Source organism: Anastrepha obliqua, chromosome 5, assembly GCF_027943255.1.
Source record: "Anastrepha obliqua isolate idAnaObli1 chromosome 5, idAnaObli1_1.0, whole genome shotgun sequence".
Taxonomy (NCBI): Eukaryota; Metazoa; Arthropoda; class Insecta; order Diptera; family Tephritidae; genus Anastrepha; species Anastrepha obliqua.
The window spans coordinates 6,838,288-6,855,825 of record NC_072896.1 but is presented as its reverse complement, the minus strand read 5'-3'; the positions used below and the strand labels follow the sequence as shown (position 1 = coordinate 6,855,825).

At 35.0% G+C, this 17,538-nt stretch overlaps 3 protein-coding genes across 3 annotated transcripts; all 3 read right to left on the bottom strand.

Moving 5' to 3' along the window:
* Positions 1 to 401: 401 nt before the first annotated feature.
* On the bottom strand, positions 402 to 8,348 carry LOC129247332 (uncharacterized). The gene is made up of 9 exons (XM_054886425.1): positions 8,067 to 8,348; positions 7,118 to 8,011; positions 6,699 to 7,048; positions 6,531 to 6,624; positions 4,766 to 5,009; positions 1,970 to 2,214; positions 1,027 to 1,914; positions 612 to 961; positions 402 to 532 (listed from the first exon to the last, which is right to left on the bottom strand). Exons 1-9 carry the CDS (start codon positions 8,226 to 8,228, stop codon positions 436 to 438), a joined length of 3,324 nt encoding a protein of 1,107 aa, XP_054742400.1. The 5' UTR covers positions 8,229 to 8,348; the 3' UTR covers positions 402 to 435.
* A 2,085-nt stretch (positions 8,349 to 10,433) lies between these two features.
* LOC129247077 (zinc finger protein weckle-like) lies at positions 10,434 to 12,658 on the bottom strand. Its single transcript, XM_054885978.1, has 4 exons — positions 12,403 to 12,658; positions 11,487 to 12,347; positions 11,068 to 11,417; positions 10,434 to 10,918 (listed from the first exon to the last, which is right to left on the bottom strand). Exons 1-4 carry the CDS (start codon positions 12,562 to 12,564, stop codon positions 10,822 to 10,824), a joined length of 1,470 nt encoding a protein of 489 aa, XP_054741953.1. The 5' UTR covers positions 12,565 to 12,658; the 3' UTR covers positions 10,434 to 10,821.
* Positions 12,659 to 14,770: 2,112 nt separating this feature from the next.
* Positions 14,771 to 16,737, bottom strand: LOC129247076 (zinc finger protein OZF-like). Its single transcript, XM_054885977.1, has 4 exons — positions 16,484 to 16,737; positions 15,535 to 16,428; positions 15,112 to 15,461; positions 14,771 to 15,033 (listed from the first exon to the last, which is right to left on the bottom strand). Exons 1-4 carry the CDS (start codon positions 16,673 to 16,675, stop codon positions 14,937 to 14,939), a joined length of 1,533 nt encoding a protein of 510 aa, XP_054741952.1. The 5' UTR covers positions 16,676 to 16,737; the 3' UTR covers positions 14,771 to 14,936.
* Between the last annotated feature and the right edge of the window lie 801 nt (positions 16,738 to 17,538).

Sequence of the window (17,538 nt, the reverse complement as noted above, 5' to 3'; positions counted from 1 at the left end):
ACCAGAGATTTTGGTCGGCAAAGTAATCTAGCTTACTCGAATTGTGCAAATCTGAAACATTGATTATTCACTTTAAAATATAAATACATAATTTGTTCACACAAACACACCAAACCAAGATGTTTTTGTGTTTTAATAGAAGACTTATATTTCATTTCCTCTTTCTATAACACAATTTGTGTACATAGTTACAATGTTTGCATCGTTAATAAAAGAAACAGGCGTGCCTACTGTCCAAAAAGCAGTACTTCAAAATACGACTAGCTCGTAAGTTATGCGCCTTTTCGACTCCAAATTATTTAATTGTTTATACGATATCTTAAGTTGCTTTGAGTAAGTGAAAATTTCAACTATATCCATACATACTTAATTATCAAATTATTATAAAATCTACAGTTGGGTACTTATACTTCTAACTTAATTTTATTATGCATTTTAGCCATCAGGTAACTCAGCATCTAGTTTTGGAACTTTGATTCTCTTATCGCCTATACAACCATCACCTTTTTCCATTTTTCCAGCAACTTGCGTTCTGAAAAAAAAAAACGAAATAGATTTTTTATTTTTAATATACCATCAACATTAAATCGTTCGTCCCAGTTTTTACTTACATCGCTCTTAACACATTCAATGTGGGTATATTTTTTGTATACGTTTTTACGCCCGCCGCTTCTTGTTCGGCCAGTTCCTTTGGATGTAAATGTTTTTTGTGATAACGGCAACTTGATCCAGTTGAAAATGTTTTATCACAGAAGCCGCACGAATAGGGTTTGAGACCAGTATGCGTAATAAGATGATACTTCAAATTTTTTGCACGCTTAAATCTACGCCCGCAATAATTGCATTTGTATGGCATTTCATCGGAATGCACTTTCATATGCCTCTTAAGTGCTTTGGATGTTTTGAACTCTAAAAGACATTCTCCACAAATATGTGTATCTCCATGGATTTCTGAATGCCTCTAAATTGTAACCAATTTTTTTTTTAATTATAATTTATTTTTACATTTAATGCGTTCAAACTTACCTTTAAGGCTTGTTTTTGCAAAAAATGTCTGCCGCACACTTCGCATTCATAGGCCCCACGGCCTGTGTGTATGGCCATATGTTCGAAAAGTTTCTGTTTTGTACGCACACTTTCACCGCATTCTTCACAAATTAGGGTATATGCACCTTCGTGCTCAGCTTTAATGTGATTTTCAGCATCTTTGGCTCTTTTAAATTTTCGATGACAATGTGGACACGGATAAACACTCGGTGCGTGAATTTTCCTTGTATGACGTTCCAGCTCCCTTTTATATTTGAAAGAACTACTACAGTGCAAGCAATTCCAGAAAGGAGTTTCTGTGCCGTGATTACTTTTCATGTGATACATATACTTTCTACTTTGCATAAAACTCAGTTGGCAGATATTACAAGAATAACTGCCTCCCTCTTTGTCTTCGTTGACATTTTTAATATATTCCAATTTTTGTTGTACAAAATCGTCAGAGTCAGAGTCAGTTTTACCGTTACTGATTTCACTATCTTCGCTTATGTGAGTGCCCTCCTCCACATTCTGGTTATTGTTTGCGAAAGGATCGTGGAAATCCACATCGATTTCAGTTTCGTGTTTTACATCCTTTGATTCCGTTATTTCCATTTCTTCAACTTTAACGACTGTATTTGGGTTTACAGGAACAAATATTTGTTCGATTGCAGATGTTGTTGACTGGGGCAGATTTGATTCACATTTAAATAAACCGTATTTTTGATATAAATCTTTGAGGTTTATATCGGCGAACTCTGCTGTGTTTTTTAAATCTTTGTACATTTTTTGAACTTTCTTTATATGTTCCGCATATTTTTCCAAAGATGCTATTGCAGAACAACATTCAGTACACAGTGATATTGGGAGTCCATCTCTAGGCTTTATCTGTTCAAATAATAATGTATTAAAAAATACTCACTAATATAAAGAGAAACCATACCTTAATATGGAAGAATTCCTCTATAATCGAATGAAGATTTACATCCGAGCCCAGAGACTGTGGGTATTGCTCAAGAAATATATCAAAGTAACAACCATCATGTTTCGCGCAGAGACGACACCAACGCTCCCATTCTCTCATTGTGGCATACATTGTGGTACACATTACACCCTTTGGCAACCTAATTATTTCCACAAAACAATGTGAATAGCAGTTATAACAATAATGTTCCCAAACTCCGTTATTTTATTTCTAAATATTCTGTCTTATAGGAATGCCGTGAAAACATCAATGAAAATATCGATGTATCTTAATGCATCGAAATAAAATATAAGTGGTCGATGTATCGATATACAGATTATTTAAAGCTAGTTTCTTTCGGTACACCTGCAGGAGCCTTTAAAAATGTAACATGGCGATTTTAACCGAAATAAAACCAAAAAGTCAAGACAAATAAGATATTATTATCAATCTTGCCGAAAAGTCCAATGGGTTTTATGAAACGGCGAATCAGCGGCTCTATAATTTTCGAAAAGTAGGTTAATTCGAACATTTTGAGCGCGTTTGTGATAATTCACTGGTTCTAAAACTTTTGCACGTATTTTGTAAACTTCGCGAATTGAAGTGTTTATTTTCTTAATTATAATTAAAATGGAGAACTATAGACTCATATAGCTTTACCAAAACTAAGACAAACTTTAATTGACGCCTTCTAAATTGTTTTCGTAATGAAGGCACACCTTAACCCTCTAACCGTTTTTTTATATAACGATTTAAAATGCATACGAATTTCATTTTCCGGTGAATTTAGCAGTCTGAATAATGTTGTAATACTGCAGATCAATAAAATTCCCGAAATGAGGAAATTAGAGAGGAAAAAAGTTTGACCGTCTATAGACGGTCAAAACGGTTTGAGACAAAACAAATCAAATATGAAATCTGGTAAGCAATGTATTTTAATAATTTAATTAAAGTTAAAATATACTACATTGCAATGGTTTAAAATGCAAATCATATTAAAAGATTATTAATGAAATTTATTTCTAGTGGAATTCCTTAAAGCAATTTTTGTTAGGCGTCAAACACAAGTTTATCTCACATTTCGAGGAATATATTTGAGTATCGGACTGTTTGCAATATTTGCATCTCCTTTTTCCTGATTTATCAAACAAAGCGGGAATGTGTCCAGTGTTATCAAATCTGATGTCATCTATAGCTCTGACACACCTTTTTCCCTGGCTTATAGTTGGCTGACAGGAGGTTGTTGATGGTCTCCCTACTTTCTTTGGAAGCGAAAAAGAACAAAGGCCACAAGCGTTTTTCTCGCGGAAGTCTGGAAGATTAATTTTATCGCTTGGATTGACGCGACGGTAGAGTATATATGCATTTGTTACGGCCATATCGAGGAAATGGTAAAATATTCGATTTATTGGGTTGCGTGTCTTAAGTCGGATGTGGTATCGTCCCATCAGTCCATCCATCAAATCCACCCCTCCCATGTGGGTATTGTACTCTTTTATTATTTGTGGGCAGTCTACTTCGATATACGATTTTTTTTTTACGATCGTAACGTGGTAATTTCGTTGAGACTGCTGTGGGGTGGGTCTTCAAAAACGGCATCACCCCTACATATGTCGATGCAAGTCGAACTGCTCTGTTATCCTTCCATGTCACTGTTGAAATGTCCACACCATATGCTGCACCAACATACTCAACGGAATATCCCCTGCTCGAAACTGAATATTCTTCGTCTTTCTCACTTGGAAACTTTGAGTTTGGAATTCGATTAGAGCGAATAGTTCCCAAAGAAAAAATTCCTTTTGCACGCAGATAAACTAAAAGAGGCAATGAGGTATAAAAATTGTCAAAATACAAAATGTGATTTTGAAATTCAGGGATCGATTGGCTTAGGCGAACTACTACGTTTGCTGTGGGACCGAGGTCCGGTTCTCCTGGCAAAAAAGTGTTATCGCCCGCTCCGATAAATACTTCAAACCTATACGCATATCCAGAAGTATCGCATAAAACAAACAATTTTATACCCCACTTGTGTGGCTTATTCGGCATATATTGACGTAGATGATGCTTAGTTTTAGTTGCACACATTTGTTCGTCAACACAAAGGCGTGCTGTTTTTGGCACAGAGCCAACCTTTCATTAAACATTTCCGCAATACGTCTGACACGATACAACGGATCATAACCAGCAGTTCCTCTTTCAGCGCGTTGCTCTTTGTCAGCAAATGATAAGTAACGCTTTATATTTTCAAACTGCCTGCAAGACATTGCTTTTCGTATTGGCTCAAATGCGTTTTTGCTCCATATATACAACAAAATTCCTACAAATTTGTGAATATCTGCTTCTGTAGCTGAAAACGAAGTATTGACATTTTCCTGATGTGCAGAACGATTTGTTTCCATAACAATTAGGTCGACAATTTCTGAAGAAAAAAAGTATTTGAAGAATTGGAATGGCGTTTCTAAATTATTAATGATTGCTGGCAAAGATGTATTGCCTCGAAATGCGATGTCGTTAACGTGAAGTTGTAATGACTTTTTCTTCCAACAAATTTTTTGAAATTCTTTCGATCTGATATCGATTTCCCCCACATTTTTGCAGCTAAATCCTTCGTTAGGTGGAATTGACAGAGGTCACTCGATTTCAATCACAGGAAGTGGAGATCGTGATCGCTTTGATGGTTTAAAAGATGTTGCTGCCGAGGTGGTAGGGCCTAGTTTCTCTTAAAAATTAAATCGAAATTCAATGTAAAGGAAAGTACAGAGTTCTCAGATATACCTTGTTCAACAGAGCTGACATTCAAAGACAAATCCAAAACATTCAAAAATGCAGAACTTGTGTTAGCTTCCTCCATTTCATCTAAGCACTCCAATATTGCCCTATCGGTACTCTCCTCAATGAAATCATCAGGTTGAAAGTCAGGTTCAGAAATATCGTCGTCACTATCGAAGCCATCATCGTTGAGTTGCTCATCAACTGACATCATATATGCTTCTATCTTCTCATCCGACATCGTAGACAACTTATGTACATTTTCTCATTTTGTCCATTACTTGAAAAAATACGTTACAAAATAGCCGATATATAAATGAAAATCATATTTGGTATGAATATGTAAAATTTCGCATTAACCGTTATGACCGTCTACAGACGGTCATCAGAAAATGCTAGAATATTACATATAACCTTCGGCTTACTCAAAGGAACATGATAAATTATCAAAATATATATTACTTTAAGCTTACCATAAAATTTTAAAGCATCAGCATAAGTAAAAATTGCAATTTCTTTCGAATCGTAACTTCACCAGTTTTCAAAATAATTTATTTCACTTATCACACTGACCTGCGGCACTCCACTAGCGTTTACGCTCAAAATAGAGAGAAAACTGAGATTGTTAGCTTCACTTCATAAAAAGCATACTCACAACAGTGCGGAGTAACGGTTTTTTATTCTAAAATAATATTTAAGGCGCAGTTGTTGGCAAAAAATTATTGACCGTCTACAGACGGTCTAAACGGTTAGAGGGTTAATATATATAAAAGAAAAGCATTTTGTTCGATGGTGAAAAGATTTCAGAGGTGTAACACGTATAAGGCCGTTAACCGGCTCTCTGCGAATTTGAAAGAGTCGGCTGATGATTGATGATGATGAACCGAGGTCATGATTGATAAGCTATGACGGTTTGTTTAAAAAAACGGAGATGTTATTTCACTGTCATCTGAACCATGGATAATAGGTTGCGAAACTCTTTCATTTTGAGTTAGAGCGCGCCATGGGATTATCTATACCCATGGGCGCGTTTTCTCTGGCAGCCCGCCATTCAGCCAATCAGCTGTTTAAAATCCCATAATGTGTGAATGCTGGCAAGTTTTGAAACGGGCTCATGGGCGCGCTCTCTCTCAAAATGAAATAGTTTCGCATCTTATTATCTATGTCATCTTTGATCTGAACAGCGACTGAATGCGTGTGAAATAACTAGGCAGAATTCCATGGAGAAATGATGTCAGTAGTGGTAGTGGTGGATTTTAAAATAATCAACTGATTGACTAACGTCACATGGGTCATGACAGTGGTTATCGTTAAGGTTTTTGCAGCACTTGTGGCGATTCGAATTAAATGTTACTCTTCTGGTGTACCTCAGGACATTATAGCAAGTGCGGCAGTAAACAGAACGTGACATTACAGTATCATCCGGCTTTGGAATTTCAGCAAACACCTTTCGACGGTATGACACCTTTTTTTGATGGCCCTGTTACTTTTATTGAGTACAACGAATACGCCCATATACTGATAGTAAATATTAAATTCCTCGGGAATATTTGTGATTGAGCTGATGGTGGAATAAATAAGAGTCAGCACTTTACATTTACATTTTGTACACAATTCATTGCTAATATAAGAAAGAAGCATGAGTTACTGTGAATCTAAAAACACATTGTTAGAAAATGCAATTACCCTGTAAGTTATGAACCTTTCGAATACTTTAATTAGATGACAATTTAGGTTTTATTTATTTAAGTTAATTTTATTTTGCATTTCAATCATCAGGTAACTCAGCATCTAGTTTTGGAACTTTGATTCTCTTATCGCCTATGTAACCATCATCATTTTCAATTTTTCCAGCAACTTGCGTTCTGTAAACAAAAACGAAATAGATTTTTTACTTTAAGTATCCCATCAACATTAAAAGGTTCTACTTTTTACTTACATCGCTTTTAACACATTCAATGTGGGTATATTTTTTGTATAGGATTTTACGCCCGCTGCTTCTTGTTCGGCCAGTTCCTTTGGATGTAAATGTTTTTTGTGATAACGGCAACTTGATCCAGTCGAAAATGTTTTATCACAGAAGTCACACGAATAGGGTTTGAGACCAGTATGCGTAATAAGATGATTCTTCAAATTTTTTGTACGCTTAAATCTACGACCACAATAATTGCATTTGTATGGCATTTCATCGGAATGCACTTTCGTATGATTCTTTAAGGCTTTGGATGTACTGAACTCTAAAAGGCATTCTCCACAAGTATGTTTATCTCCATGGATTTCTAAGTGCCTCTAAAATGTATCCAATTCTTTGATTAATAAATATTAATTTATTTCAACATTTGATATGTTCTGACTTACCTTTAGGGATTGTTTTCGTAAAAAATGTCTACCGCACTCTTCGCATTCATAGGCCCCACGGCCTGTGTGTACGGCCATATGTTCGAAAAGTTTCTGTTTTGTACGCACACTTTCACCGCATTCTTCACAAACTAGGGAATATGCACCTTCGTGCTCAGCTTTAATGTGATTTTCAGCATCTTTGGCTCTTTTAAATTTTCGATCACAATGTGGACACGGATAAACACTCGGTGCGTGAATTTTCCTTGTATGACGTTCCAGCTCCTTTTTATATTTGAAAGAACTACTACAGTGAGAGCAATTCCAGAAAGGATTTTCTGTGCCGTGCTTACTTTTCATGTGATACATATACTTTCTGCTTTGCATAAAACTCAGTTGACAGATATTACAAGAATAACTGCCTCCCTCTTTGTCTTCGTTAACATTTTTATTATATCCCAATTTTTGTTCTGAAAGTTCGTCAGAGTCAGAGTCAGGGTCAGTTTTATTGTTACTACTTTCACTATCTTCACTTATATGAGTGCTCTCCTCAAAATTCTGGTTATCGTTTGCGAAAGGATCGTGGAAATCCACATCGATTTCAGTTTCGTGTTTTACTTCCTTTGATTCCGTTATTTCCATTTCTTCAACTTTAACGACTGTATTTGGGTTTACAGGAACAAATATTTGTTCGATTGCAGATGTTGTTGACTGGGGCAGATTTGATTCACATTTAAATAAACCGTATTTTTGATATAAATCTTTGAGGTTTATATCGGCGAACTCTGCTGTGTTTTTTAAATCTTTGTACATTTTTTGAACTTTCTTTATATGTTCCGCATATTTTTCCAAAGATGCTATTGCAGAACAACATTCAGTACACAGTGATATTGGGAGTCCATCTCTAGGCTTTATCTGTTCAAATAATAATGTATTAAAAAATACTCACTAATATAAAAAGAAACCATACCTTAATATGGAAGAATTCCTCTATAATCGAATGAAGATTTGCATCCGAATCAAGAGCCTGTGGGGATTGCTCCAGAAATATATCTAAGTAACAACCATCATGTTTCGCGCAGAGACGACACCAACGCTCCCATTCTCTCATTGTGGCATCAGTGGTACACATTCCACTCTTTTGGAACCTAAGTATTTTCACAAAACAATGTGAATAGCAGTCAAAAGAATAATGTTCCTAAACTCCAAAGTTTTATTTCTAAATATTTCTGCCTTCTAGGAATGTTTTAGTGCATCAAAATATTTATAAGTGGTCGATGTATCGATATACAGATTTTTTAAAGCCAAGGCGAATTGTCTACTATAGGTGACGCTTTGCCAAAACAGATACTTTCTGTTTATTTTACAAAACAAGCTAATGAAATCGAAGTGGCAAGAAATTGTGTGTGTGTGCGTATAATTTCTTGAGTTTGGTTGTTTCCATTGCTCTCGTCTATACTTCTTGTTCATAAATAAGTCATTGCCCTTCCTTTTATTTGTTTATTCATGTGCTCTTACGACACAGAGAATTCGGAAAGCGCAATCTCTTATTCTATCATTCTTGATTTAAATCAAGTTTCTTTTTGTACGTCTGCAAGAACCCTTAAAAATGTAATAAAGTAAAGAAATAAAACCAAAAAGTCTAAGCAAATATTATACTATTATCAATCGTACCGAAAAGCTGAATGGGATTTATGAAGCGACGAATCAGCAACTCTAAAATTTTCGAAAAGTAGTTTAATTCGAATAACATTTTGGATGCTGCCCCAAAATATTTGAATGATTTTGTTAATTTCGCGTATTGAAGTGTTTATTTTTTTAATTATAATTAAAATGGAGAACATAGACACATATAACTTTACCATGAATAAGTTAAACTCTAATTAACGAATTCTTCACTGTTTTCGAAATGCAAGCACGTATTAATGTACATAAAAGAAAAACGATGTTGAAAAGAATTCATAGGTGTGACTAACATCAAACTGTTGCGCTTCTCTCACCGATTTTGAAGGAATCAGCTCTTAGTGAAAAGATTTCAAGCCGTAAACCGAATTTGAAAGAGTCTGCTGACGACGTAACCGAAGTCATGGCAACGGTTGTTTACAAAAAAACAGATGTTATTTCATACTCATCTGAACGACTGATTGGACGGTACTACGTAGCAGACAGTTATTCGGCTCTGAGCGAATCCGAAAGATATGCCGAAGTCACTTGGAATATGTTTCACAAAATTAGCTTATGGTACTGATGAAAATCATCACAGCCAATGCTCATACCATACGGTTGTTTACAAATACGGCGAATACAAATGTGCGAAGCTGCAAATTGTTTTGTTTAATTAAAATTGATACTTTAATTGATTTTCAAATATATTGTAGCTAAATTTAATTTAAAAAACAAAACTTTACAATTGGCTAACCACGCAACAGCTGACATGAGCATTGGCTGCGATGATTTTTATGTCTTTACCACAAGCTAAATTTTGTGAAACACATCCCAAGTGACGTGGAATCCAAGTTCTTCTAAATTTTTTTTCACCATACCTATCAAGCAACCCTGAATCATCCTTGGATTGGACGAGTGTGTGAGTGCAAGTGAAATAACCAGGCAGAATTCCATGTTGAAAAAAGTTCAGTAGTGGTGGTGGTGGATTTTAAAATAATCAGCTGATTGACTGACGTCATATGGGTCATGACAGTGGTTTGTTTACGAAAAAAACTGAGATTGTATTGGTAATATAAAAAAAAAATTAACATAGTCTTCGCTCACGTTACTTTACAGCCGTCTGAAACACCGACTGGTTGGACGAGTGTGAACTGATTGGACAGAACTCCGATACTCGAGATCCTCGCGCCACAAAAGGTTTCGAGTCTTGGCTGTGGTGACGGTGAGTCTGTACTAATAAGGATTCTCAAATAAAATAACATTTAATAAAATATATTTTTAGTACTCACGAGGATTGCGACAGTTCAAGTAGGTTTGATTTATCGTGAAAATTGAGAAGGCATATTTGTTTTGTGACTGTGTCTAACGCTCCAACTCAGCTGGCTCTACCGATCTGCTATTACTCGGAAACTTATATTATACATTGTTTAATAATTTAATTTACTTTTGCCCACTTTTTTGCACACTTTATTTCAAATAACTTTCACACAATTCACACCACTTGGAAATATTAAAAATGCAGCTATTTCCAAATTCGAATTTCCTACTCCAAATCTTTGGGGAAAAATCTTCTACCCGGGAGTTTTTTTCTCAAGGAAAAACAACTGTAAAAATAAAAGTCCTCGGCAATATTTGTGATTGAGTTAATGGAGGAATAAATAAGAGTCAGCACTTTACATTGTGTTTTAACCAGTTTTAGTTTCTCATTCATAAAAATTTTATTATAATTAATGTACAATTAAAGAAATAAATCATTAACATTTATTGAGGTGTCCTGATCTATTTTGTTGTGTCGGAAATTTCTATGCGCAGCGGGGCATCGACCGGAGTACAAACAAATACGTATTTTTACAGTATTCAAATATTATATTTCATATACAAATCAAATTTTGTACACAATTCATTGCTATTATAAGAAACAAGCACGACCTACTGCGAATCTAAAAACACATTGTTAGAAAATGCAATTACCCTGTAAGTTATCCTTTCCTTTCGAATACTTTAATTAGATGACAATTTAGGTTTTATTTATTTAAGTTAATTTTATTTTATTTTGCATTTCAATCATCAGGTAACTCAGCATCTAGTTTTGGAACTTTGATTCTCTTATCGCCTATGTAACCATCATCTTTTTCTATTTTTCCAGCAACTTGCGTACTGCAAACAAGAAGATATTCTTAAGGTCAATCATTGTAAAAATAACCTATGGTTGTATATTTGACTTTAATAATAATAATACTAATAATAATGATAATAATATTTTTTTAGGTATCCCATCATCGTTAAAATTTCTACTTTTTACTTACATCGCTCTTAACACATTCAATGTGGGTATATTTTTTGTATACGATTTTACGCCCGCCGCTTCTTGTTCGGCCAGTTCCTTTGGATGTAAATGTTTTTTGTGATAACGGCAACTTGATCCAGTCGAAAATGTTTTATCACAGAAGTCACACGAATAGGGTTTGAGACCAGTATGCGTAATAAGATGATTCTTCAAATTTTTTGCACGCTTAAATCTGTGACCACAATAATTGCATTTGTATGGCATTTCATCGGAATGCACTTTCATATGCCTCTTTAGTGCTAAAGATGTATTGAACTCTAAAAGACATTCTCCACAAGTATGTTTTTCTCCATGGATTTCTAAGTGCCTCTAAATTGTATGCAATTTTTTGATTAATGTATGTTAATTTATTTCAACATTTGATATGTTCAGACTTACCTTTAATAGGGGTTTTCGTAAAAAATATCTGCCGCACTCTTCGCATTCATAGGCCCCACGGCCTGTGTGTACGGCCATATGTTCGAAAAGTTTCTGTTTTGTACGCACACCCTCACCGCATTCTTCACAAATTAGGGAATATGCACCTTCGTGCTCAGCTTTAATGTGATTTTCAGCATCTTTGGCTCTTTTAAATTTTCGATCACAATGTGGACACGGATAAACACTCGGTGCGTGAATTTTTTTTGTGTGACGAACCAGCTCCTTTTTATATTTGAAAGAACTACTACAATGAGAGCAATTCCAAAAAGGAGTTTCTGTGCCGTGCTTGCTCTTCATGTGATACATATACTTTCTTCTTGGCATACTCTCCCCTTTGTCTTCATTGACATTTTTATTATATCCCAATTTTTGTTCTGAAAATTCGTCAGAATCACAGTCAGAGTCAGTTTTATTGTTACTACTTTCACTATCTTCACTTATATGAGTGCTCTCCTCCACATTCTGGTTATTGTTTGCGAAAGGATCGTGGAAATCCACATCGATTTCAGTTTCTTGTTTTACTTCCTTTGACTCCGTTATTTCCATTTCTTCAACTTTAACGATTGCATTTGGGTTTACAGGAACAAATATTTGTTCGACTGCAGATGTTGTTGATTGGGGCAGATTTGACTCGCATTTAAATAAACCGTATTTTTTATATAAATCTTTGAGGTTTATATCGGCGAACTCTGCTGTATTTTTTAAATCTTTGTACATTTTTTGAACTTTCTTTATATGTTCCGCATATTTTTCCAAAGATGCTATTGCAGAACAACATTCAGTACACAGTGATATTGGGAGTCCATCTCTAGGCTTTATCTGTTCAAATAATAATGTATTAAATAATACTCACTAATATAAAAAGAAACCATACCTTAATATGGAAGAATTTCTCTATAATGGAATGAAGATTTACATCCGAATCCAGAGACTGTGGGGATTGCTCTAGAAATATATTAAAGTAGCAACCATCATGTTTCGCGCAGAGACGACACCAACGCTCCCATTCTCTCAATGTGGCATCAGTGGTACACATTCCACTCTTTTAAAAACAATAATGTTCCTAAACTCCAAAGTTTTATTTCTAAATATTTCTGCCTTCTAGGAATGTTTTAGGGCATCAAAATATTTATAAGTGGTCGATGTATCGATATACAGATTATTTAAAGCCAAGGCGAATTGACTACTATACGTGGCGCCTTACCAAAACAGTTACTTTCTGTTCTACAAAACGAACTAATGAAATCGAAGTGCCACGCGTTAAATTGGAGAAACACAAATGAATATAAATCCTCCAAATTCATTTGTTTTTTGCGTTTTATGCAGAGGTCGCTGCAGCAAGAAAGTGTGTGTATGCGTGTACAATTTCTTGTGTTAAGATGTTTTCATTGCTTTCGTCTGTTCATCCTCTTCAAAAACAAGTAATTCCCCTACCTTATATTTGCTCATTCATGCGCCCTTACGACGCAGCGAATTCGGAAAGCACAATCTCTTATTCTATCATTCTTGATTTAAAGCAAGTTTCTTTTTGTATGTCTGCAAGAGCGTTTAAAATTTAATATAGAGATTTCAAGAGAAATAAAACCAAAAAGTTTAGGCAAATACTATTATAATTTTACCATTAATAAGATAAACTATAATTATCGAATTCTACACTGTTTTCGAAATGAAAACACGTCTTAACCCATTACTGCATAAAGTTTGTCCTTATACTTATAATGAATTTCTGTGAAAATTTCGGGTTATGGAGATCACATAAATCGAGTGGTAAAACAAAAGTTACACATTTGTCTGTAGTTTGTTGTAAACAAGCCGTCCGATTTATCGAACGTTATGCATACCGGCACCTCAAGCTATCCCATGAGGTCATAAAAAAAACCGAATGCTTCTAGCAAAATTTATTTAAAATATTACTGAAAATGAAGAAATACAAGTAAATTAATTATATATAAAATATATTTAGGTATTGGGCTCTACATGATAGTCCATGAAACACTTAGGATGGAGGCCTACTTCACATTTTTGGCATTTGTATTTTGATTTCCCACCACACTTATTTGCACAACGGCGTTCGGAATTTATTGGAACAATCCAATGGTTGAGGCAATCAAATCGTGTAGTGGACAATGGTGTAGCTGGTTTTCGTGCTTGATGGGGGGGGGGGGTGTTCCGTGTGTCACAAGCAGAATTGGAGCCACATACCTCCTAAATGCAAACAAGGACTCAGTGTCCTTATTACAGCCAAGTTTTTTCGCAAGTAACCATCCATGTACAATTGAAACATCGACGAAATAGGCAAAAATTGGCCACCACCATTTCCTTATCCGCATCCTTGTACGCAAATTTGCAATCGCCTGATCGCATTTATCCACTCCACCCATATACTTATTACAGTTAGAAATTAAAGACGGTTGGGGGAGTGCAATTTTTGCTTTATTCACGTGTGACCACCGCGTGGCAGTTGTCATTGTCATGTTTTCGAAATTGGCCCTCTTTGCGAGGGCTCGACAAATGAAGGGTTGCCATTGTTGAAGAAATAGTTTTCTTTCGATTACAACCTTTAAGTCACCTCCACATCACACTTGCTTGATACAAATTTAATTTAACTCATGTCCGTTACATCGAACGTTATGCTGTAATGGGTTAATGTACAAAAAATAAAAGAATTTTTTTCGATGGTGAAAAGAATTCAGAGGTGTGACTAACATGAAACCGTTATGCGGCTCTCACCGATTTTGAAAGAATAAGCTCTTAGTGAGAAGATTTCAAGCTGTAAACCGACCTTCTGCGAATTTGAAAGAGTCAGCTGATGACGTAACCGAGGCCATGGAAACGGTTTGTTTACGACTTGTCTGGCTTGGCAAAATCGCGAAAAATAAACTAACTTTTTGGGAAGACGTCAGAAAAATTCCCGTACATATATGGGATGTTTATGCTGCTACAACAACAATCGATTAACAGGGTTGCGAAACATTATAACAATGACCTTGTTTTTTGTTCCAAATCTAATATTGCTTCTTTAGAAAATCATAAAAGTAGAGATTTTGATGAGAAAGCTATCTAGGTTAATCGAATCGTGCGAACCTGAAACAAAAACACTAAGCCAAGACTTTTTTAAAGAAGTTTTTTCTTTTATTTGCTCTTTCTATGACACAATTGGTGCACATTGTTACAATGTTTGCATCGTTAATAAAAGAAACAGGCGTGCCTACTGTTCAAACATACAGTACTTCAAAATACGACTAGCTCGTAAGTTATGCGCCTTTTCCACTTTCCCAATTATTTAATTGTCTATACTTGCTTTGAGTAAGTGAAAATGTCATCTATATCCATACATACTTAATTATCAAATTATTATAAAATCTACAGTTGGGTACTTATACTTCTAACTTAATTTTATTATGCATTTTAGCCATCAGGTAACTCAGCATCTAGTTTTGGAACTTTTATTCTCTTATCGCCTATACAACCATCATCGTTTTCTATTTTTCCAGCAACTTGCGTTCTGTAAAAAAAAACGAAATCGATTTTTTATTTTAAGTATACCATCAACATTAAATCGTTCATCCCACTTTTTACTTACATTGCTCTTAACACACTCAATGTGGGTATATTTTTTGTATACGTTTTTACGCCCGCCGCTTCTTGTTCGGCCAGTTCCTTTGGATGTAAATGTTTTTTGTGATAACGGCAACTTGATCCAGTTGAAAATGTTTTATCACAGAAGTCACACGAATATGGTTTGAGACCAGTATGCGTAATAAGATGATTCTTCAAATTTTTTGCACGCTTAAATCTACGCCCGCAATAATTGCATTTGTATGGCATTTCATCGGAGTGCACCTTCATATGGTTTTTGAGTGCATTAGATGTCTTGAACTCTAAAAGACATTCTCCACAAGTATGTTTATCTCCATGGATTTCTAAGTGCCTCTAAATTTGATCCAATTTTGTATTCATTAAATGTTAATTTATTTTCGCATTTGATACGTTCACACTCACATACCTTTAAAGATTGTTTTCGCAGGTATTGTTTGCCACAATTTTTGCATTCATAGGCTCCATGACCTGCATGTAAGGCCATATGTTCAAAAAGTTTTTGTTTAGTACGCACACTTTCTCCGCATTCTTCACAAATTAATGAACGTGTACCTTCGTGCTCAGCCTTAATGTGATTTTCGGCGACTTTTGAACTTTTAAATTTTCGATGACAATGTGGACACGGATAAACACTCGGAGCGTGAATTTTCCTTGTATGACGTTCCAGCTCCTTTTTATATTTGAAAGAACTACTACAGTGAGAACAGTTCCAAAATGGAACTTCTGTGCTGTGCTTAGTTTTCATGTGATACATATAGTTCCTACGTTGTATAAAACTCAATTGGCAGATATTGCAAGAATAACTGCCTCCCTCTTTGTCTTCATTGACATTTTTATTATATCCCAATTTTTGTTCTGAAAATTCGTCAGAATCACAGTCAGAGTCAGTTTTATTGTTACTACTTTCACTATCTTCACTTATATGAGTGCTCTCCTCCAAATTCTGGTTATCGTTTGCGAAAGGATCATGGAAATCCACATCGATTTCAGTTTCTTGTTTTACTTCCTTTGACTCCGTTATTTCCATTTCTTCAACTTTAACGATTGCATTTGGGTTTACAGGAACAAATATTTGTTCGACTGCAGATGTTGTTGATTGGGGCAGATTTGACTCGCATTTAAATAAACCGTATTTTTTATATAAATCTTTGAGGTTTATATCGGCGAACTCTGCTGTATTTTTTAAATCTTTGTACATTTTTTGAACTTTCTTTATATGTTCCGCATATTTTTCCAAAGATGCTATTGCAGAACAACATTCAGTACACAGTGATATTGGGAGTCCATCTCTAGGCTTTATCTGTTCAAATAATAATGTATTAAATAATACGCACTAATATAAAAAGAAACCATACCTTAATATGGAATAATTCCTCTATAATGGAATGAAGATTTACATCCGAATAAAGAGACTGTGGAGACTGCTCTAGAAATGTATCAAAGTAACAACCATCATGTTTCGCGCAGAGACGACACCAACGCTCCCATTCCTTAATTGCGGTATCAGTGGTACACATTTCAGTCTTTTGCAACCTAAATATTTCCATAAAATAATGTAAATAGCAGTTAAAACAATAATGTTCACAAAATCCAAAATTGTATCTCTGAATATTTCCCTCTCTATGAACATCGGAAAAACGTCGATAAAATATCGATGTTGAACTTTGAGGAATCGAAATTTTTAAAAGTGGTATATTTCCGATACAATACGTTATGTAATGCTATGTTCTCACGCCACGTAACTGGCTCTCCCATTAGTAATTCGGTAAGAATGGTAGAATAGAATATTGGCCTTCCGAATTGGCTGTGATGTCTTCTCTGCAGATACATTTTTTTGCCATGGTGTAATCCACAATATATAATAATGGTGTAAAACACGTCTTCTTCTGTCAAAGAACTTTATTTCACTCCCCTTTTACAGAGACTCTTCTTAGCTTAAAGCTTAACTAATATTTCACATATAATGATAATGGGAGAAAGTAAAACTAGCAATGAATGTAGGAATGCATGTTGTGTGTATGTTGAGTGCGTGAGTAAGCGTGTGAGAAAGTATGTAAAGCAGTTGTTGGTTTACATAAGAGTTAGCATAAGTAATTAAATATAAGAGTAAGATTAAGTTAGAATTAAGAGTAGGTATAATATAGGAATACGTATATATGTATATAGGGTGATCATGTAACTAAGTATAGTAGGGTGTAACATTATAATATAACTATATAATATAACCCAGCTATTCACTAAATATGTACAAACATGTAACTTATCTTCCTTTTGTTTGTTTATCTGCAGAGATGACGCCATCGGTTGTCAAACAAAGAAAAATGTATATTGAATGAATGATAATATATTTGGCAGGTGGCAGCAGGTGAATAATGCAATTAAATGTAAATAACGCTTTTCGAAATAAATA

Coding starts and splice junctions, on each gene's coding strand:
- LOC129247332 (XM_054886425.1), bottom strand. CDS start 8,228: ATGTGTACCACTGATGCCACAATGAGAGAATGGGAGCGTTGGTGTCGT. Junction 2,215..4,765: donor TGTCAGCTCTGTTGAACAAG/GTATATCTGAGA, acceptor TTTAGAAATAAA/ATAACGGAGTTTGGGAACAT. Junction 962..1,026: donor TGCAAAAACAAGCCTTAAAG/GTAAGTTTGAAC, acceptor GTTACAATTTAG/AGGCATTCAGAAATCCATGG.
- LOC129247077 (XM_054885978.1), bottom strand. CDS start 12,564: ATGTGTACCACTGATGCCACATTGAGAGAATGGGAGCGTTGGTGTCGT. Junction 12,348..12,402: donor AGAAATTCTTCCATATTAAG/GTATGGTTTCTT, acceptor TTATTTGAACAG/ATAAAGCCTAGAGATGGACT. Junction 11,418..11,486: donor TACGAAAACCCCTATTAAAG/GTAAGTCTGAAC, acceptor CATACAATTTAG/AGGCACTTAGAAATCCATGG.
- LOC129247076 (XM_054885977.1), bottom strand. CDS start 16,675: ATGGAAATATTTAGGTTGCAAAAGACTGAAATGTGTACCACTGATACC. Junction 15,462..15,534: donor TGCGAAAACAATCTTTAAAG/GTATGTGAGTGT, acceptor GATCAAATTTAG/AGGCACTTAGAAATCCATGG. Junction 15,034..15,111: donor TTGAGTGTGTTAAGAGCAAT/GTAAGTAAAAAG, acceptor TTTTTTTTACAG/AACGCAAGTTGCTGGAAAAA.